The 22967-nt window shown below is 38.9% G+C and overlaps 1 protein-coding gene across 5 annotated transcripts in view; it reads right to left on the minus strand.

The window, feature by feature from the left end:
* The window catches only part of IQCA1 (IQ motif containing with AAA domain 1), a 464058-nt gene that overhangs the window by 165172 nt on the left and 275919 nt on the right, over positions 1–22967 (minus strand). For all 5 annotated transcript variants that reach the window (XR_011557328.1, XM_070732268.1, XM_070732270.1 and 2 more), the window contains one exon: positions 18786–18985. Coding sequence is in view for 4 of the 5 variants with exons in the window: in XM_070732268.1 (XP_070588369.1) it covers positions 18786–18985 (200 nt within the window). In the remaining variant the exon portion in view is untranslated. The remainder of the gene's footprint in view (positions 1–18785; positions 18986–22967) is intronic.

Genomic DNA, 22967 nt, shown 5'->3' on the forward strand with positions numbered 1-22967 from the left:
TTTTACGAATGGGAATTGGGTTTCAGAGGTCAAGATGGGAGAAAATTTAGGTGGCAGTGACCATCTATGCTTGTGGTTTGATGTAAAAACTGATTGTGAGCAATCCTATACTGCAACCAAAGTATTGGATTTCAGAAAAACAAATTTTAATGCAATGGGAGAATATTTAAATAATGAATTAAAGGGGAGGGATAAAATGGCAGGAGCGAGCACCCAGTGGACTGTATTAAAAAAGGCCATCTTAAAAGCCACAGGACTGTATGTAAGGCAAATAACTAAAGGTAAAAGGAAGAAGAAACCGCTATGGTTTAGCAATGATGTAAGGGCTATAGTCAATGAAAAAAAGGCTGCCTATAGGAGGTATAAAGAATCTGGAAGTATAGCTGATAGGGAGGTATATAAAATGAGACAGAAGGAGGCGAAACAGATAATATATGCTGCTAAAGCCTCAAAAGAGGAAGAAATTGCCAAATCTGTAAAGAAGGGGGATAAAACCTTTTTCAGATATATTAGTGATAGGAAGAAGAAAAACTGCAGCATCACAAAGCTTAGTACCGGGAATAATACATGCATTGATGGGAATAAGGAGATCACTGACCATTTCAATAGCTACTTCTGTTCAGTTTTCTCAAAAGACACCTTACAAAATAATACTATAGAGGGATATAGCATTGCTTCCAGCTGTACAGATTCAGCTCCAGTGATCTTAGAAGCCGATGTCTTAGAAGAACTTGAACGATTAAAGATAAATAAGGCAATGGGTCCAGATGGCATCCACCCCAGAGTTCTTAAAGAACTCAGATCTGTCATTGCTAACCCCCTGACTGATTTGTTTAACCAATCCCTGTTAACAGGAGATGTTCCTGAGGATTGGAGAATGGCCAGTATTGTGCCTATCCACAAGAAGGGCAGTAGAGAAGAAGCTGGTAACTACAGGCCAGTTAGCTTGACATCAGTTATAGTTAAAATGATGGAGACTCTACTCAAAAAGAGGATAAATCAGTACCTAAAAAACAATAACTTATTGGACCCAAATCAGCATGGCTTTATTGAAGGCAAATCATGTCAAACTAATCTCATTGATTTCTTTGACTATGTCACAAAAGTGTTGGATCAAGGTGGTGCCGTGGATATTGCCTATCTGGACTTCAGCAAAGCCTTTGATACGGTTCCACATAAAGAGCTGATAGATAAATTAGTGAAGATTGGACTTAATCTCTGGATAGTTCAGTGGATTTCAAGCTGGCTGAAGCATAGACATCAGAGAGTTATTGTTAATGGCGAGTATTCTGAGCAGAGACAGGTTACAAGCGGTGTGCCACAAGGGTCTGTTCTGGGTCCTATTCTTTTTAATATGTTTGTGAGTGACATAGGGAAAGGTTTGGTAGGGAAGGTTTGCCTATTTGCCGATGACTCTAAAGTGTGCAATAGGGTTGATATTCCTGGAGGGGTCTGTAATATGGTAAATGATTTAGCTTTACTAGATAAATGGTCAAAGCAATGGAAACTGCAGTTTAATGTTTCCAAATGTAAAATAATGCACTTGGGGAAAAGGAATCCTCAATCTGAGTATTGTATTGGCAGTTCTGTGTTAGCAAAAACTTCAGAAGAGAAGGATTTAGGGGTAGTGATTTCTGACAGCCTCAAAATGGGTGAGCAGTGTGGTCAGGCAGTAGGAAAAGCAAGTAGGATGCTTGGCTGCATAGCTAGAGGTATAACAAGCAGGAAGAGGGAGATTGTGATCCCCTTATATAGAGCGCTGGTGAGACCACATTTGGAATACTGTGTTCAGTTCTGGAGACCTCACCTACAAAAAGATATTGACAAAATTGAACGGGTCCAAAGACGGGCTACAAGAATGGTGGAAGGTCTTAAGCATAAAACGTATCAGGAAAGACTTCATGAACTCAATCTGTATAGTCTGTAGGACAGAAGGAAAAGGGGGGACATGATCGAAACATTTAAATATGTTAAAGGGTTAAATAAGGTTCAGGAGGGAAGTGTTTTTAATAGAAAAGTGAATACAAGAACAAGGGGACACAATCTGAAGTTAGTTGGGGGAAAGATCAAAAGCAACGTGAGAAAATATTATTTCACTGAAAGAGTAGTAGATCCTTGGAACAAACTTCCAGCAGACGTGGTTGGTAAATCCACAGTAAATGAATTTAAACATGCCTGGGATAAACATATATCCATCCTAAGATAAAACACAGGAAATAGTATAAGGGCAGGCTAGATAGACCATGAGGTCTTTTTCTGCCGTCAGTCTTCTATGTTTCTATGTTTCTAAGGCGGGGGGGCCTGAAGACGTCGCCCATTAAGACTAACAAATACGGGTCAGTGGCAGTGGACAGCACTGAAGAGACTATTTTATCATTAGCACTGAACTCTCCTAATAAGAACTTAATCAGCCTAGAGTTTGACACACTCTTGCTGCTGCTCTTTAAGAATTACAAGCTAATTAACCACTCCTATGTTATTTTTGTTTTATACTTTTATGTCTTATGTTTTTTAAGTTAGTTTTTAAGGGGGCTAAATTATATATACTGGGGGTGGTGGTGGAATGAAATGGGATTTTGTATTGGTATTTTAATTAACTTACTTTTAATTATTTATTGGGGGGGTTAGTGATGGATGCTTATGATTATTATGAATGGGGTCGATTGAATGGGGGTGGATGGGATGGGGCGGGTGGATGGGACTATGGTATGGATGTGATGAATGGATATGGTATGAATGAAATGTTTGGCCCACCTGACGCTGGAGAGGCAGGAGGGGAGAGGGCACCAATCTCTGGGGTGACAGAGGATCGGAACATCCCGGTGTTGCTGGGGAGAGGCAGATATGGCGGGGGCCACAGAGTTAGCCGTTCCAGGGGAACGAGGGATTGTTGCTTAATAACGATCCCTTGTTCTGGCTCCGTGAGCTCAACCTTGGTCACTGGTGATGAGGGTAATTCTGGCCCTGGGCTCAAGTTGCTGCTGCTCAATGCCAGGTCGGTGGTAAATAAAGCTCTCCTCATCCGGGATTTGAACCTGGATGAGGAGGCCGACCTGGCATGTGTAACTGAAACCTGGCTGGGCCCAGAGGGAGGAGTTCCTCTCTCTGAAATTTGCCCAGCCGGGTTTCAGATATGGCATCAACCTCGACCCCAGGGAAGGGGGGGAGGAGTGGCTATTATAGCCAGGGAGAGCCTTTGCCTATGTGGACTTATTGCTCCAGAGATTGCGGGTTGCGAGTCTCTCTTGATGAAGTTGGACTTAGGGGTTCAGGTGGGCTTGTTTCTCACGTACCTGCCTCCCAGCTGCGTGTCAAAAGCCCTGCCTGTGCTACTCGAGGAGGTAGCCGGGTTGGCAGTGGAGTTCCCCGGACTTATTGTCTTGGGGGACTTCAACCTGCCGTCACTCGGTGAAGCCTCTGGACTGGCACAGGAGTTCATGGCCACCATGACAGCCATGGACCTGACTCAAGTAGTACAGGGTCCAACTCATGAGGCAGGACACGCACCCGACATGGTATTCCTCTCTGAGCAATTGAGTAATGGTCAGAGACTAAGGGGCTTAGAAGCATTGCCTTTGTCATGGTCGGACCATTTTCTACTATGGCTTGACTTCCTGGCTCCAATCCTTCCCCGCAGGGAGGCGGAACCGATTAAGTGGTTCCGCCTCAGATACCTGATGGACCCACAGGGCTTTCAGACGGCACTTGGGGTTATTCCAGATGCATTTGTCCACAGTTCGGCGGAGTCTCTTGCGGAGGCCTTTGCGACCTCTCCGTGGCGCTAGACCCCGTAGAGCTCCATGGTTCAATGAGGAGCTCCGGTAGTTGAAGCGCCAGAAGAGACATCTAGAGAAGCGATGGAGGAAGAGTAAGTCTGAATCCGATCGAACACTTGTAAGAGCTTTTATTAAGACTTACAAAGTGGCGCTCAAGGCGGCAAGAAACTGCTTTGGTCGCGTTGATGGATGATCTCTGGCGGGCCCGGGACAGGGGTTTATCCTCTGTCCTGGTGCTTCTTGACCTCTCAGCGGCTTTCGATACCATCGACCATGGTATCCTTCTGCGCCGGCTGGAGGGGCTGGGAGTGGGAGGCACTGTTCTTCAGTGGTTCTCCTCCTACCTCTCTGGTTGGTCGCAGTCGGTGTTAGTGGGGGGCCAGAGGTCGACCCCAAAGTCTCTCCCTTGTGGGGTGCCTCAGGGGTCGGTCCTCTCCCCCCTGCTATTCAATATCTACATGAAACTGCTGGGTGAGATAATCCAAGGGCATGGGATGAGGTATCATCAGTACGCTGATGATACCCAGCTTTACATCTCCACCCCATGTCCAATCAACGAAGCAGTGGAAGTGATGTGCCGGTGTCTGGAGGTTGTTGGGGCCTGGATGGGTGTCAACAGACTTAAACTCAACCCTGATAAGACAGAGTGGCTGTGGGTTTTGCCTCCCAAGGACAATTCCATCTGTCCGTCCATCACCCTGGGGGGGGGGGAATTATTGACCCCCTCAGAGAGGGTCCGCAACTTGGGCATCCTCCTCGATCCACAGCTCACATTAGAGAACCATCTTTCAGCTGTTGCGAGGGGGGCATTTGCCCAGGTTCGCCTGGTGCACCAGTTGCGGCCCTATTTGGACCGGGACTCACTGCTCACAGTCACTCATGCCCTCATCACCTCGAGGTTCGACTACTGTAACGCTCTCTACATGGGGCTATCTTTGAAAAGTGTTCGGAAACTTCAGATCGTGCAGAATACAGCTGCGAGAGCAGTCATGGGCTTCCCCAGGTATGCCCATGTTACACCAACACTCCACAGTCTGCATTGGTTGCCGATCAATTTCCGGTCACAATTCAAAGTGTTGGTTATGACCTATAAAGCCCTTCATGGCATCGGACCAGAATATCTCCGAGACCGCCTTCTGCCGCACGAATCCCAGCGACCGATTAGGTCCCACAGAGTCGGCCTTCTCCGGGTCCCATCAATAAAACAATGTCGGTTGGCGGGCCCCAGGGGAAGAGAGTGTCAAACTCTCAGCCTGCAAGCTGGATTCAACACATGCTGGCCATGCTCACCCATTTAGCAAAAGGAAAAAAAGTTGTGATATGTTATTTGATGACAATATGACAATGTGTGTTTGACACCCCTGATCTAGATTGTATTTTGTGTGATGGTTCACATTAAGCTTTAACGTTTGTTTAGCAAAACTTATCTTGTTTTTATTTTGGTTAGAAACTCAGTAGTATAATATCATTCTCTGAAATGAAATGAAATATAGGTATAATAGTCCTGCTATTTATAAATTGTTTCTACTAAAATGTCTTAATTAATAATACTGTACACATCAGTTTAGAACTATTTGAGAGCCAGTCTTCATACAAGGAATATTAGATTTCTCAAAGATAGTAGTGTTAACCTATATCCTTCCAGCTGTGTTGAGGTTGACCTTTTTGTCTTTTTACTCCTATTGCTGAGGCACACCTCAGATTAGGTGGCAGAGGTATATGGTAGCACTGAAGTACCATATTTTTCAGTGTATAAGACGCACCTTTTTGCCTCAAAAAAGTGCATCAAAAAATGGGTGCATCTTATACATCGAACCATATATGGCGGGGGGAGTTGAGCGATGGCGGCAATGGTGACAATGGGTGGAATTAGAGAGCTGATTCTGCCTAAGAGCTGCCACTGCCATGCCTTCTCGCAGCGGTCAACAGAAGCTTTCTCATAGTCCCATGGTGGCAGCTTCTCATTCGGGTTGGCCACGGGGGCTGACTTTCACCGCAGCCACCAAAACATTGGAAAGTTGCTGCTGCCGCTGCCAGCGCTACTGGCAACTTCTGCTTCTCTGGCGTGCAAGCTTCAGCCTCCATCCCCCCCCCCCATCCCGGCTCCCTCCCTCACCATGTGGCTGGCTGGCAGAAAGAATGCTCATGTCCAGCAGCCTCAGCTGGCTGCTGCACCTCCCCACCCCATCTGCTGCTTCTGCACCTCAAATTGTTGCTTGGCCCATTTGCCGGTACTCCTATGAACTGCAGAAGGAGCGGCTTCTATCTCTTGGGGTTGGAGGAAGGAAAGAGGGATGGCTGACTCAGTGGAGGGGGGGGGGGAGAGAGGAGCAAATGCTTCCTCAGCCAGCTTTGGGGCTTACCAGAGAGGGGTTTTTTTGTTAACAAAACCCGGCTGCTGCAGCTGCAAATTGGACTTCCTCCTCACCTCACCCCTCCCTCTGTTGTAAACGTTCCATCTGTTTGGGGAGGGGTGCATTCTAGAACGCTTCGGGCCGGTTCTTTGCCTGGAGGGGGGGTGAGGCAGCGAACCCTTGGGGGGCATCCGAGCTTCTCCCCCCCCCCCCCCCCCCCACATATTACACAATAAAATTGTGCCTGCCTGCTTTTGCAAGTAGATGTGTCAATGTTTGGGGTGTTTTTTTCTGCCATGAGGACCACACACATCCACATGTTCTTTTCCGTTGTATGTTTTGACAGTGAACCTTGCAATTAATTAAAAGTTAAAAAGCAAATTGGGAGAGGAGATTATGTAAGGGAGAGGAAAAGAAAGAAAAGATAGGTGGGATGGAATTTCGTGAAATCCTGAGCTCTTTTAAAACATTTATAACATTTTTTCTTGGAAGTTTCTGTGTTGTTTGGAGGTTGGGGAGAACAATTTGAAGCCATTTTTTCCATAAACAGATGAGATGCAAGAGTTGGAATGAAGCGATGTGGGGGGGGGGAGAGATGGGGGTGAGATAGTAGCAGAAATGTATACAACCATTGTGCAAGGAGGAGGGAAGGGAAGAATGTCGTTTTCACAAACTTTCTCCTATGGGTAATTAGCATACTCACTCCTCTTCAAAATAAAGGAAATATCTGGTGGAGCAAGATAATGAAAAGGATTTCCTCGGCGACATATCAGCCGTCACACGAGCCATTCCTCTAGCTCAGCTCCAACATGTAAGTGCACACCAACCAGCTGATTTTTGGCTTGCATGGAGGCTCTGGGAAGGCAATTTCAACTTCCAGAGAGCCTCCGGGGTGGTGGGGGAGGGCATTTCTGCCCTTCTCAGGCTTCAGGGCTTCAGGCTCTGGGGTGAAAAACGGTCCGTTTGATGTTTTTTTTTAAAAAAATAAGGACACTCAACCTTCCTTTCCCTTCCTGTTCTCTTCACCCTTCAACTTTCTTTAACTTTCTCTCCCTTTCCTTCTCCATCCTCTCCCCACCCTCTATCTCCTCCTACCTTTCCACTTCCTCTCCTCCTTTCTTTACCCTTCCCTGTCTTTTCCACTTTCTAAGAGAACTTTTCTCTTCCCACCCTCCCCCTCCTTCCCTCTCTCTTTTGCTGTTGTAATTACACCCAAATCGTGAAAGTGTAAAACTAATTGCTGACGTCTCCCACTCTTGCCTTTTTTCTTCTTCTTTCCTATTAACAGCTGTTTTCTCCAGCTGCAGAGAGTCTCACCTGATATATGGATCTCTCTCCCTCCCTCCCCCCAAAAAGACAACCAACCAACCACCACATTGCCATTTTTAGATGACTTGTAGAATGAACTCCTGGCTGGTGCATGGCTCTGGGGTTGTTTCTTTTTTCCATAGCTTTTCATTGCTGGCCTTTTATGAAACTCTTTGGGTTTAATTTGATATTAGGGTATATGGTTTTTGTTATTTTTAGATGGCTTTTTGGTGTGTCTGCAAATCCCAATTGCCATTCTGAGCTTGTGGTTTTAATTGTGTCCAATTATTCCTCTGCTAGGTTCACATAGAGATACTGTGAGAATTTTATGACAGAGAAGCAATGCTAGTCTAAATGCTGCATTTGTTTCCTGCTTCTCTTCTATTTTCTGAGAGAAAACAGTCCAGTTGGGGAGAGGAATGAAGTGGATGCTCTATTGGCCTTTAGGTGGTTTTCCTTGCTAGATTATGGATAAGTGGGCCAAAAAATCAGCAGGGGAGGAGAAAAAAAAACCCTAGTGGCAATCTAGGAATTTTATTATTTTCCAAGCTGACCCCTGAGTTAGGTGTGCAAGGGTCTTCAAATCTGACTAGTTTAAGACTTGTGGACTTCAACTTCCATTTCTGAACTAGCATGACTGGTGGAGGAATTCTGGGAGTAGAAGTCCACTAGTCTTAGAGCTGTCAAGTTTGAAGTTGACAGTAAAAAGTGTTCATGGTTTTAAAAAGTACACATGGTTGTAAAAAGTATTCTGCTTCATTGGTATTTTATTAAACAATATAATACTACACCATTTAGTTCAGAATACTTTTTTCCTTGTCTTCCTCTAAAATCTATGTGTGACTTACACACCGGTGCATCTTATACACCAAAAAATACAGTAGGTAAATAAGACCAGAAAAGGAGGGGGGAGTTGAAGCATATGCTGTTGTTGTGGCCTGTTGGTTGCTAGTACCTCCAGCTGCTGAATCAGATGAGGCAGCATGTGAGTCAAGGTCAGCATCAAGGCAACCTGAGCACTCCGAGGGGAAAGAGGGAATGGAGTTGTCAGAGAGAGAGACAGAGGCAGAGCCTGGGCCATCTGTCAGACCTCAGATGGAGAGTCAACAGCCCCCAGGTCTGCAGGTAGCTGATGATGAACAGGAACAGCTGAGTACGGTGTCTGATACACGGATGTGCAGAATGCAGAGGAGAGGAGAGCAGTCTATGGACTGCTCTATGAAATCTATGGGCCAATCTTTGGGACAGAAGAGCCACTGCTGGTAGCGAAGCCCCATCCTAGATCTGGGAATAAAAGGCAAAGGGGGAGATGAATAGATGTGGCACACAAGTCTGTTCCTGTTGGAAAGATCTGTTAGCTTACGGTGACAGAGAAACTTTTTGTTGGGGCTGCTGATGCTCCTAGTAAAGGAATCATCAATTTAACTTAATTCAGGGTCTGACTCATGGGAGGGGACACACACTTGTCCTAGTGTTGCTCTCAGGGCAGTGGAGACATAATCTGGATTTAAGGGGTATTGATGCTTTTCCTTTGTTATGGTCAGATCATTTTCTGCTGGGGTTGGACTTTATTTTTTATTTATTTATTTATTTATTTTTTAAAAAAGAGTAGCTGCATCTTGTTTTACATCATTGTATCGACATATAATCACATGATCTTATTATATTTGTAAAATATAATTGTTCTGTTTAAATAAACTTTGTCCGTTCAATATACATATCAAAACCAAATAGATTACCCAGTTATGAATTAGATTTTTAGAATGTTCTATCTCTGTAATTTGTTATCATTTAGCTCTTCTGACTCTTCCTTCCCTCGCCCTCCCCCCCAGTGAACTGTTGCTAACAGTTCTAAAAAATCTTAGATTGCTGATTGGGCGGCATATGGTTGCCGCGGTTTTTTCAATGACTTTTTAATCTACACTTGAGTTAAGGTCCGATTGAATTGAGAAAGATGTTGATAACAGTCCGGTAAAACTATTCAGAGTTTTATATTTTGTCAGTGTGAAAACTTCTCCTCTGTCAGTTACCCTATATTTGATCTACAGTTTATCTTGTTCCTTTTTCTTTTTTCTTTTTTTTATTTTTTACTCAATCATAAAATTTTTGCCAAGTCTCGTAATATCTTGAATCCTCTTTATTTTTAAGTTTTTGGGTGAGCCTGTCCATTTCTGTACAATCGTATACTTTCTTAATAATCTCTCTTTCGCTTGGTGTGTTCTCTTTTTTCCAATTCTGCGCAAATGTGATTCTCGTAGCTGTGATTATGTGTTGTATTAAGTAGAGGTCCTCTTTTTTACCTTTCAAATCTATTATGCCCAAAAGAAAAATTTCTGGCCTAAATTTTAATGTGATTGCCGTAATCTGTTGAATCCATATTTGAATTTTTTTCCACAACTTTTTTATGTGTGGACATGTCCACCATAAGTGGTAAAAGGATCCGATTTTGTTGTTACATCTCCAACAATTTGGTTTCAGATTGGGATAGATCTTGGCCAACCTAGTTGGAGCTAGATGCCATCTATAGAACATTTTTTGTAAGTTTTCTTTGTACGGTACTGATTTGGTTAGTTTCAAATTTTTCCACATTTGTTCCCACTGATCTATATAAATATTGTAACCTATGTTTTTAGCCCAGCTTATCATATTTTCTTTTACTATTTCAGTTTCCATGTTGTACCCCATTATATAGTTGTACATTTTAGTTATAATTTTTTTTGGGTGTCCTAATAGTATTTTATCAAATAAACTATCTTTTTCTTGAATTCCTTCTTTGTTTTATCCTTGTTCCATTTTGTCGAAATTTGGGAATAAGACCACCAATCAATATTGATGTTTTGGTTTTGTAATTGTTGCCTGGTTTTTATAATTCCCTTCTCATCCAGTATTTGATTGTAACTCAGCAATTTTTGTGTTTGAAATAAATTAGGATGTCTAAGGGCTTCAAGGCTAGAATACCACCTTGGGATTTTGAAGTAGTGCTCTTTTTTAATTTTTAACCATGTGTTTATTAGGGAGTCTCTAATCATGTGGTTTTTAAAATATACTGAAATCTTCTCTTTTTCATTCCATAAAAAACTGTGCCATCCCTGTAGAATATTGTGCCCTTCTAATGCCAATAGTCTCTGGTTTTGGAGGGTTATCCACTCTTTTACCGATAGGAGGACCGCTGATTGGTAATAGGTTTGAAAATTTGGTAAGCCAAATCCACCTTGTGTTACTTTGTCTTGTAAGAATTTAAATCTTACCCTTGGTTTTTTTCCTTCCCAGATAAATTTAGAAATAGTTGTGTTTATTTTAGTAAAAAAAAATTGGTTCAATTTTATTGGAATAGTCTGAAATAGATATAAAAATTTAGGTAAGATAGACATTTTGACTGTAGCTATCCTCCCTGATAGCGAAATATGAATTTTATTCCATCTAATTAGCTGTTACTCTGTTTTTTTGATGAGTGAGTCATAGTTATCTTTTTGAATTGTGCCACACCTTTTAGTTAGTATTATGCCCAAATATTTTACTTTTTTGACAATTTAGATTCCTAGAATTCTTTCTAATTCCTGTTCTTGTTTAATATCCATATTTTTAGTTATGATTTTAGTTTTTTGTTTATTGATTTTTAGGCCTGCTACCTCTCTGTATTGTTGTAGTTCTTTCGATTAATGTTGGACTTTAAGGCACCACTCCCCCATTGCAAGGAGGCAGAGCTGATTAAGGGGTTCCATCCCAAACGCCTAATGAAAGGTTACAGAGGAAGCTTTGGGAAATACCTGACTCCCTTGTCACAATCCAACTTAATGCCTGGAACAGGGCACCATCAGGGGCATTGGACCAGATTGTGCCTTTGCGACCTCTCAGTGGTGATGGATCCAGGAAAGCTCCATGGTTAACCAAGGAACTCCGGGAGATGAAGCGCCAGAAGAGACATACATACATACATACATACATACATACATACATACATATATTTGTTTTCGTAGATTTTCACGGGTATATGTATGTAGATTGTTCTGAGTTCGGGTTTTGCCCCGTGTAATATTTTGAGTGTCTATGCGACGTTTCGGTGAAATCACATTCACCATCATCAGGTTGAAGTTATAAGCTTCGTGCTGCTGTAAATATAGAATGTTTGCAACTGCCATTTGTTCCTTATATATAGTGTTGGGGGTGGAGATTTGGTTTGAATGTAGCAAATAGATTGGGTGATTATGTTTTAATGATTTGATTGGTTGGTGGAATCACATTTAGTTGAAGGATTGAAATGGTGATGATTATGATATGTTTTTTTGTTTAAGGCTGGTTTCCAAATCTCTGGTAGGCGGGCCGTGTCATCTCGTTTGTTCATGCTGAGGGGGTGCTTTTCTATCTCTATGGCTTCCATAATTATTCTTCTGTATACATTTTCTGTTTTGGAAAGTAATTTAGTTTTTTCAAAGTCAATTTCGTGCCCTGTTTTTTTAATGTGCTGGACAAGGGAGGAAGTTTTTTCTTCTTTTTTGACTGCATTCTTATGTTCTGCAATGCGTGCGTTTATTCTTCGATTAGTTTGTCCAATGTATGTGGCTGCACGTTTTGCAAGGGATTTCATAGATTCCTTGGTTTTCAAGTTGGATTTTATCTTTTGGGTTTCTTAGGATGTTTGATATTTTTTGATTAGTGACAAATGAAGTTTTGATATTATGTTTGTGTAGAATTTTACTAATTTTGTCTGTGGTGCCCTTGATGTAGGGGAGGAGGGTGGTGCCATTATCCTGTTCTTGGTCTTGATTTTTGGGGGATGTCTCTTTTTTTATTAGGTTTGTAATTGTTTTTCTTTTGAATCCATTAGAAATTAATACATCTTTGAGTTTGTTCAATTCAGTTTTTAAGTGCTCATGGTCAGCTAGGTGTTTGGTTCTGGTGATGAGAGTTTTGGCTACTGAGGTGATCTGTGCGGGATGGTGGTGGGAGTGTGCATTTAAATAACGGATGGTGTGGGTTTTCTTTTGGTAGATGGTGTGTCCTAGGGTGCCATTGGGTTTTTTATAGATTAGGACATCCAGAAAGGGAAGTTGATCATTGGCTTCTGTTTCCATAGTAATATATATATATAAAGTAATTAAAGCTGTGACAATATTGATGGTGATACAGCATTATAAGATCTTAACAATATACAAAAGTGATTAGGATTGTTATAAAATAGATTGTTAAATGAATTGTTAAATGAACTTAATTTTGATTATAAAATATTGATTAGCTTATTACTAGATATATTGATTAGATTTTATATGTTGAGTACCTATTAGCATTTTTTAGATTTAAGAAATATTTATACAGTTATTGATAATATTTGACTAGTAATAAGTAGTAATTAAGGAATCTCGATATTCACAGAAGAATTAGGATTGGATAATATTGACAGATATAAATTGTGATATTCTCAAAAGAACATAGGATACAGAAGGAATAGATTAATAGACTGACATTTAACTGTGAAGAATTGACCAGTAGGGAAAAGATATCAAGATATTTAAATATACAACTGAGAGGAGTTATTTATTATAGGATTACAATCAAATATTTAATTTGAAAAGAATTCTTAAGAAATTTAAATTGTCAATTTGTTTGTTGAATTTAAAAAGCAGGAATGGCAGCTCAATAAACGATAACTAAGTCAATTAGAAAAGGAACCTTAACCTTGGCATCTTCATCTGTACAAGTCTTCTTCATCCTCAGATTTAAATACAATTGAAAACAAGGGCCAGACCCCTACTTTGCAAACACTACAAGATTCATTAAATAAAATCCAAGAATTTATGTTGATACAACAAGAGGTTACAAATAAGACACAGGAAACGATATTGCTAAAGAAAAATTTGAAGAGGTCAGGGAAACTTTTATTAATTTTAATGCCACAATTGAGGGTATTTATTTATTTATTTATTTATTTATTTATTTGATTTGTATGCCGCCCCTCTCCGCAGACTCGGGGCGGCTCACAGCAATAAGTATACAAAAGACGGTCGATAAATATGATACCAAAATTAAAAAAATTGAAGAGACAGTGGAGGATAATAGATTGAAATTTTTAAAAAGTGAAGATGAGCTTAGAAAGATAAACAAAAAGTTAGAAGGAGCAATAGCCCACTTGGAATTTGAAAAGGCCTCATTATATTTAAGACTGCAAAATGTGCCAGAGGGAAAAGGTGAAAACCTTTTTGGAATAGTGGTTGAGATCTTTGCAGAAGAATTAAAAATTGATGAAGAAGACCTAGTTAGACATATAGATTAAGTGTACCGCATACAAACTAATTATGCGAGACATCACCAACTCCCTAGGGAGATACATATTAGGTTCACTAAGTACAAGGGCTCTATTGTCGTACAAAGGGAAGGACATAACGGTGTTAAAACAAATCCCAAGGAGGGTGAGAGAAAAGAGAAAGGATTTACATTATTTTTCATCAAAATTAATAAAAAAAGAAATACAATTCAGGTGGTTAGTCCCTGAAGGAGTGCTAATCACATGGAAGGGAAAAAGAATTACTATAGAGTCACCAGAACAGGCCGATCAATTTATTTCGGAACACCTAAATAAGGAAGGGGAAAGTAGTATTGAATTAGAATCAGGAAGCCAAGAAGAGAGAGAATCAGGAGAAGAAGGAATTAGTAAATCGAGAAATAGAAGAGAAGAGAGAATAGAAACAAAATGTGAACTGAGAAGTGGTAAAAGAACGTAACAATTTATAAGAAAATGTATAAACAAATAAAATTGTTTTCTGTAAATATCAATGGGTTAAATTCTCCCCCCAAAAAAGAGGGCAAATATATTGTAAATTGAAGAAAGAGAATGTGAATATTATCTGTCTCCAGGAAGTGCATATAAAAAGAAAAGATAAACAAATGTTAGAAAAACCAAACTTAGGGAAATTGTTTACCTCATTAATGGGGGGGGGAGAGGGTTTGCAGTTTATGTAAAAGATTGGTTAAATTCCCAAATGTTGTATAGAGATGAGGAAGGAAGAGTTTTAATGATAGAAATCGATACCGGAGAAAAAAATACTACTCATTGTGATATATGCACCAAATTCTGATCAAAAACCTTTTTATAAAAGCTTGCATCAAACAATAATAAAATATGGTAAAGAAAATATTTGCATAGTAGGTGATTTCAATGCGGTGGCAAATATAGAAAAGGATTATAGAGCAAAAGGAAAAAATAGAAAGAAAAAAGAATTACCCATTGAATTTAAAGATATTGTTGAAGAATACAAATTAAAGGATGTGTGGAGAGAAAAACAATCCACATAAATCCTGGTCCAGATTAGACATGATATTGACGGATATAACATCAGAAAATGATATTTTAGAAACTAAAATTGAACCTAACTCTTGGGCTAACCACAATCCAATTTCACTTATAATTGAGGGAGGAAAGAGTAAAAAATATAGATGGACAAAGAATACCAAAATAATAGAAGAAAAAGATTACAAAGTATATATGGAGAAAGAATTAGGAATTTTCTTAGATTTTAATTGGAACAAGGAGACAACAATTCAAAATATTTGGGATATGACCAAGGCCTTTATAAGAGGATTGACAATAGCATATACCAGTAAGAGAAATAAAACTAAAACTAATCAACTAAGAGAACATCAGAAAGAGCTAATGGAGTTGGAAAAGAAATTACAAAATGAACCAGAAAATAGGAAAATCAAAGAAGAAAAATAATTATTAAAACACAAAATAAATCTCTTGGTCCAGGAAGATATAGCTCAAAAGATTAGATTAACTAAACAAAATTATTTTGAACAGGTGAATAAGCCAGGTAGATGGCTAGCCTATAAATTAAAAAAGGAAAAAGAGAAAAAATATATTCAGCAATTAGAAAATAAACAAGGAAATAAACAATTTGACATAGAAAAGAAAAAAAATATAGCTAAAAACTATTTTCAAGAGCTTTATAAAAGAGAAGAAATAAAAGAAGAAATACGAAGTATGGATTAGGATTAAAAGAGCCCACTATTCACAAATTCCAAAAGGGTTCTCTAGCATAGAGGCAATTACACATCCAAATAATAAAAATTTACAAGAGATGATTAAATATCGGCAACTATTAGATGAAAGAGGTGAACTAAAAAATAGAGACCAATTAGAAAAGGATGGCTTAAAAGTAGATTAGTGGCCTTATAGCCAAATAAAATCAAGATTTCAAAAAGATAAAATAATGAGTATACAAAGAAGGGATTCTGAACCGGATAAAATAATATTAGGTCAAGATAGAATTTCCAAATTATATAAATATTTACTAAATGATAAAATGGAAGAATATATATTTAAGGGTAATATACATAACTGGATTAAGAATTTTGGTTACAATGTTAATTTGGATAAATGGGATATAATTTGGTCAAAGAACTATAAACTAACAAAATCAACAGCATATAGAGAAAATCTTTACAAGATATTCTATAGATGGCATCTCCCACTGGCAAGATTAGCACAGATGTACCCAAAATTAAAACCACAATGTTGGAAATGTGAGGAAAAAAGGGGAACATATTACCATGTTTGGTGGACTTGCCCAAAGATTAACAAATTTTGGACCAAAATACAAAGATGAATGTGGGAAATACTCAAAGTCAAAGTAATTATGAAATCCGAAGCATATTTGGTAGGTATCATAGATCAAAAATTAGAACGAGATAGATATTATTTAATAATACATGTATTAACTGCAGCCAGAATGGCAATTGCACAGTGCTGGAAACAACCAAAAGTACCGGATGACCCACTTATCCTTAAGAAAATATTTGATTGTGCAGAAGCAGATGCGTTAACACTAAAACTAAGAAACAAAGAAGACACCGACTATTTTAAAATTTGGAAGTATTTTTATGATTGGTTTGCAAAAAGAAAAGAAAACTAAAATTAAAATACAGGTAATAATATATTACTTAAATATATCTTTTCTCTTTATTGTATTTTTGGAAATTACAATTAATTTCATTACTTATATATTTGTAACATATCGATAGAAACAATATTTTAAAGTTATTAAATATTTAACACAAATTTAACATGAGGCGGTAAATAAATAGCAAATTTATGGACAAATCAATAATAAACCAAAATAAATGACTGAAAACCGATTATTCAATGCCAGATGAAAGAAATATTATACATTAATTCCAGGAAATGGAGCTATATCTTATTGAAAATAATAAAAGAGAAAGATTAGTTTTTCTACTCACAAAGTACAAAATAAGTATAAGTTAATATACTGTTCTTAAGTGTTTGTTGTGATTAAGGTTTTTTTATTGTTATTTTTTATTTATATAGGTATATTTCTGTACTGTATTGGATTTTTTATTGTATGTTATATGCTTTTTTTAAGGAAGAAACTTAATAAAAAAAATTTTTTTTAAAAAAAGACAGAACATCCAAGAACCGCTTTAGATTCTTAGAATCTAAACATTGATCGCTCTCACCATCAGAAAGTTCTTGCCAAATTTATTTACTTATTTATCTGATGTTTTTTATGCCGCCCTTCTCCTTAGACTCAAGCGCTTTACAACATGTTAGCAATAGCATTTTTTTTTAACAGAGCCAGCATATTACCCACAATCTGTGTCCTCATTTTACCCACCTCGGAAGGATGGAAGGCTGAGTCAACCTTGAGCCGGTGATGAGATTTGAACTGCTGACCTGCAGATCTAGCAGTCAGTTTTAGCGGCCTGCAGTACTGCACTCTACCCATTGTGCCACATCAGCTCATAAGTTAAAAGAAAATATTAGCAGACATGTTGATTTTAATTTCCATAATAATCTTGTTGGTACAGTTTTAAAAACCTAAGTGATGAATTGATAATTAATAATTTCATCAAGCACTTTGAAATGATTCATTAAGAGGTTTCTGAGTAACTTACATCTGCTGATAATAGAATACAAGAACATTAATATGTCTCTAAGCAGTGTTATCAACCTTCATATTTTCTGCTTAATATTAATTTAGGCGTGACCAATTTTGGAAAAAAATGAGCAAAAACTCTAAAATTCCATCTATCTGGGGAAATATTGTGTAATAATATTTTAAATTCTTAAGTTTTTCCCCATCTATCTGGGGAAATATTGTGTAACAATGATTTTAAATTTGTAAGTTTTTTTGTCCACTGATTTCCTACTGAAAATGTGGTCCTGTCAAAGGACATTTTAAAATCAAACATGAAAATCCATTAATACAATATATTTTACTATAAGAAGATGGAAGATCACAATGATATAGGTTGTCCACATTCAGTGACTGTTTCATTTAATGACCATTAACAATTAAAAATGATGAAAAAATTATTTTGTGGGAAATTGTCCCGTTTACACTCTTTGCAGGTCTGGATAGCAAAGTAAAATAAAATCATACGCAAAATTGCAGTTTCATTTAGCAAGTGCTTTACTAACAACCAAGGTGCCAGTAGGATTTGTGGTTGTTAAACAAGGACTACCTGTATAGCTAATCCTAACTCTTCTTTTTAAATCATTTGATGCTGGAGTTTTCTTTAAATCCTACAAGGTTGTAATCAGCAAGACAAAAGCAAGGAAGCATTCCCCTCCTCACATTTTTTATTTTCCCAGACTTTCTGCCCTCTCCATTTTCCCTATATAATTTATTTCTACTGAAACCAATGAGTACAATTAACTGAGCCTAGCTCTTAATCTGGCATAGATTAGTAACTTGTTTGCAGAAGTTCTGGAGGTTCCCTTGCAGTTTATTTTTTTGTTCTGTTAACAGCACAAAAGCAACTATTCTCAGTTTTCCACAGGAGCCAAAACAAGGTTTATGGGGTCAAAATGATCTCACCATCTGGAAAACCATAAATCTTTATTGTCCAAGGTCTATAGCAGTGGTTCCCAACCCTTTTTTGCCCATGCCTCACCTAAGCATCTCTAAAATCCTGATCCCCCCCCCCCCTGATATATAATTCTTACTATTCAGAAAGTGAACTCCTACTCTTGTGGAGGAAGCCTAAAAGGCCATTAACTTGGTTTAAACAAGATTCCAATTGCCCCCACTAAAAATCAAATCCCCCCCCCCCCCTGTAGGCCCCATGTTGGGAACCACTGGTCTATAGGATTGAAGATTAAATCAGTCAAAGAAAAAAGATTTCAAAATGTATACACTAATGTAAAAAGATTTTGGAAAGACAGGAAACATTAAGTACTAAAGAACTATTTTAATAGTCTGGATTTTCATTGTTATAATTATTCATTAACATAATTAAATAGAAGTAGTGAATAATAAAATATCTATTGTCTACTAAAATATTGAACATTATTATTATAGGTGAATATTAATGAAATATTTTTGGACCCTACCTTAAAAACCATATGTAGCATCAACTGAAGACCAGCCTTGCCAGGATATTTACCAGAAATATTTGCCGCAGATAAATTGAACAGGTTGGCTCCTGTTTCTGTGCACAGAGCGTGAATAAGCATTTTTTTCCCTACTCCTACAGGGCCAACCAAGAGCAAGGTTTTCACTAGAGGAGCTTTCTCATGGACAGATTGAGAACCTGTAATAAGATTAGAATAAAATTAGTACAATGATAAAATTGTTCAAATATATGTTTAAAGAAAGCTTCTTTCGAATAGTCCAAACTGTAATGTCTAAGTGCTGGATATGGGAAAACCAATTAATGGGACTGATAAAGGCTTGGCAACAGAATGGATCAAACGAAAACTTTCATTTCCAGGATGGAGATGAAGCAAACTTTTTTTTAAAAAATTTTTTCTAAATAATTAAAATTCTACCTTTTCTTTACAATGACCTAGTGAAAAATAGTATTTTAAATTAAGTGAATCCTAAGCTAATTTTGTTCAAGCCAATAACTGTTTAGAAACAAGTTGCGGAATGAGTTAATACTTAAGAAGGTTTGACCCTTGGAATACTGCATCCGGTTTCAGTTACAATATAAAAAAATTGTTAAGACTCTGGAAAGAGTGCAGAGAAGGACAACAAAGACAAAATATATAAGAAATAGCTGCAGTTATTGGGTAAGCCTAGTCTAGTGAAAAGGACCAGGATGACACAATAGTAGTGTTCCAATATCTAAGGGGATGCTACAAAGAAAACTTTCTTTATTTTTCAAAGTATAAGATGCACCTTTTTCCACCAAGAAGCTGAACATTTAGGTGCATCTTATACTCTGAATGTAGCTTTTTTCAAAGCTTTTCTTTCTTCTTTTCTAACTAGGTGCAAACGATATTCCCAGCTTTTACATTGCAGGATCTTTCATTGTTGCTCTCTCTGAAGAATGTTTTTCCAGCCCTAAGTCTTTGCAGGCTTTTTTTCCATTGCTCTACTTGCTCTGAATGTTTCTTTCCAGCCCTAATGAGGTGCCCAGCTCTTACCAGTTTGCAAGCTCTTTCATTGTTACTCTCTCTGAATAAGTTTTTTAAAGCCCTAATCAGGGGATAAAATAATGTGCTGAAGCTGACCAGACTAAGGACACTAGCCAGATGAATACCAGGTAGGCAGAACCCCCCCCCCCCCCCATTTTCCTCCCCCAAAATTAAGGTGCATCTTATACTCGGAAAAATACGGTATTCTCCAAAACATTAGAATGTAGGACAGGAAGCACTGGATGGAAAATAATGAAGGTGGGAACCAACCTAGAATTAAGGAGAAATTTCCTAACAATGAGAACAATTAACCAGTGAAACAGGTTGCCTTTAGAAGTTGTGGGTACTCCATTACTGGAGGCTTTTAAAAAGAGACTAGATAGCCACTTGTCTGGAATGGTATAGGGCAGTGATGGCGAACCTATGGCATGGGTGCCACAGGTGGCATGTGGAGCCATATCTGCTGGCACACAAGCCATTGCCCTAGTTCAGCTTCAATGTGCATGCGTGTGCCGGCCAGCTGATTTTTGACTCACACAGAGGCTCTGGGAGGGCATTTTCAACTTCCAGAGGGCCTCTGGGGGGATGGCGAAGGGCATTTTTACCCTCCCCTGGCTCCAGGGAAGTCTTTGGAGCCTGGGGAGAGCAAAACATGAGCCTACTGGTCACAACAGAAAATGCTTCCGGGGCGGCGCTATGTTGAAGCGGAGCTGGAGAGTGAGCCACTGCTCTTTCAGCATGGGTTTTTCTGTCTTGAATCAATAAGATCAAGTGCAAACCTTGGAGAGGTGAGCGCTATAGGTGGGGTAAGGATGTACCCAACAGATGAACTGCAATCCTCTGGCAGTTTAGGCATTTAAAACCCCAACAGAGTTGGCCTTCTCCGGAACCCGTCGATTAAACAATGTCATCTGGCAGGACCCAGGGGAACAGACTTCTCTGTGGCCGCCCTGCCCCTCTAGAACCAGCTCCCCCCGGAGATTAGGATTGCCCTCACCCTCCTTGCCTTTCGCAAACTTCTTAAAACCCACCTCTGCTGTCTGGCATGGGGGAACTGGGACATCTCCTCCAGGCCTATATAGTTTATGTATGGTATGCTTGTGCTGTATGTTTCTTTTTTAAAATAATGGGTTTTTAGATATTTTTTAAAATATTAGATTTGTTTATTATATACTGTTTTATTGTTGTTGTGAGCCGCCCTAAGTCTTCGGAGAGGGGCGGCATACAAATCTGATAGAACATAGAACACAGAAGTCTAACGGCAGAAAAAGACCTCATGGTCCATCTAGTCTGCCCTTATACTATTTTCTGTATTTTATCTTAGGATGGATATATGTTTATCCCAGGCATGTCTAAATTCAGTTACTGTGGATTTATCTACCACATCTGCTGGAAGTTTGTTCCAAGGATCTACTACTCTTTCAGAAAAATAATATTTTCTCATGTTGCTTTTGATCTTTCCCCCAACTAACTTCAGATTGTGTCCCCTTGTTCTTGTGTTCACTTTCCTATTAAAAACACTTCCCTCCTTGACCTCATTTAACCCTTTAATATATTTAAATGTTTCGATCATGTCCCCCCTTTTCCTTCTGTCCTCCAGACTATACAGATTGAGTTCATTAAGTCTTTCCTGATACGTTTTATGCTTAAGACCTTCCACCATTCTTGTAGCCCGTCTTTGGACCCGTTCAATTTTGTCAATATCTTTTTGTAGGTGAGGTCTCCAGAACTGAACACAGTATTCCAAATGTGGTCTCACCAGCATTCTATATAGTGGGATCATAATCTCCCTCTTCCTGCTTGTTATACCTCTAGCTATGCAGCCAAGCATCCTACTTGCTTTCCCTACCGCCTGACTGCACTGTTCACCCATTTTGAGACTGTCAGAAATCACTACCCCTAAATCCTTTTCTTTTGAAGTATTTGCCAACACTGAACTGCCAATACAATACTCAGATTGAGGATTCCTTTTCCCCAAGTGCATTATTTTACATTTTGAAACATTAAACTGCAGTTTCCATTGCTTAGACCATTTATCTAGTAAAGCTAAATCATTTACCATATTACAGACACCTCCAGGAATATCAACCCTATTGCACACTTTAGAGTCATCGGCAAATAGGCAAACCTTCCCTACCAAACCTTCCCCTATGTCACTCACAAATATATTAAAAAGAATAGGACCCAGAACAGATCCTTGTGGCACACCGCTTGTAACCTGACTCTGCTCAGAATACTCGCCATTAACAATAACTCTCTGATGTCTACGCTTCAGCCAGCTGCAAATCCATTGAACTATCCAGGGATTAAGTCCAATCTTCACTAATTTATCTATCAGCTCTTTATGTGGAACCGTATCAAAGGCTTTGCTGAAGTCCAGGTAGGCAATATCCACGGCACCACCTTCATCCAACACCTTTGTGACATAGTCAAAGAAATCAATGAGATTAGTCTGACATGATTTGCCTTCAGTAAAGCCATGCTGATTTGGGTCTAATAAGTTATTGTTTTTTAGGTGCTGATTTATCCTCTTTTTGAGTAGAGTCTCCATCATTTTAACTACAACTGATGTCAAGCTAACTGGCCTGTAGTTACCAGCTTCTTCTCTATTGCCCTTCTTGTGAATAGGCACAACACTGGCCATTCTCCAATCCTCAGGAACTTCTCCTGTTAACAAGGATTGGTTAAACAAATCAGTCAGGGGGTTAGCAATGACAGATCTGAGTTCTTTAAGAACTCTGGGGTGGATGCCATCTGGACCCATTGCCTTATTTATCTTTAATCGTTCAAGTTCTTCTAAGACATTGGCTTCTAAGATCACTGGAGCTGAATCCGTACAGCTGGAAGCAATGCTATATCCCTCTATAGTATTATTTTGTAAGGTGTCTTTTGAGAAAACTGAACAGAAGTAGCTATTGAAATGGTCAGCGATCTCCTTATTCCCATTAATGCATGTATTATTCCCGGTACTAAGCTTCGTGATGCCGCAGTTTTTCTTCTTCTTATCATTAATATATCTGAAGAAGGTTTTATCCCCCTTCTTTACAGATTTGGCAATTTCTTCCTCTTTTGAGGCTTTAGCAGCATATGTTATCTGTTTCGCCTCCTTCTGTCTCATTTTATATACCTCCCTATCAGCTATACTTCCAGATT

Source organism: Erythrolamprus reginae, chromosome 1, assembly GCF_031021105.1.
Source record: "Erythrolamprus reginae isolate rEryReg1 chromosome 1, rEryReg1.hap1, whole genome shotgun sequence".
Taxonomy (NCBI): Eukaryota; Metazoa; Chordata; class Lepidosauria; order Squamata; family Dipsadidae; genus Erythrolamprus; species Erythrolamprus reginae.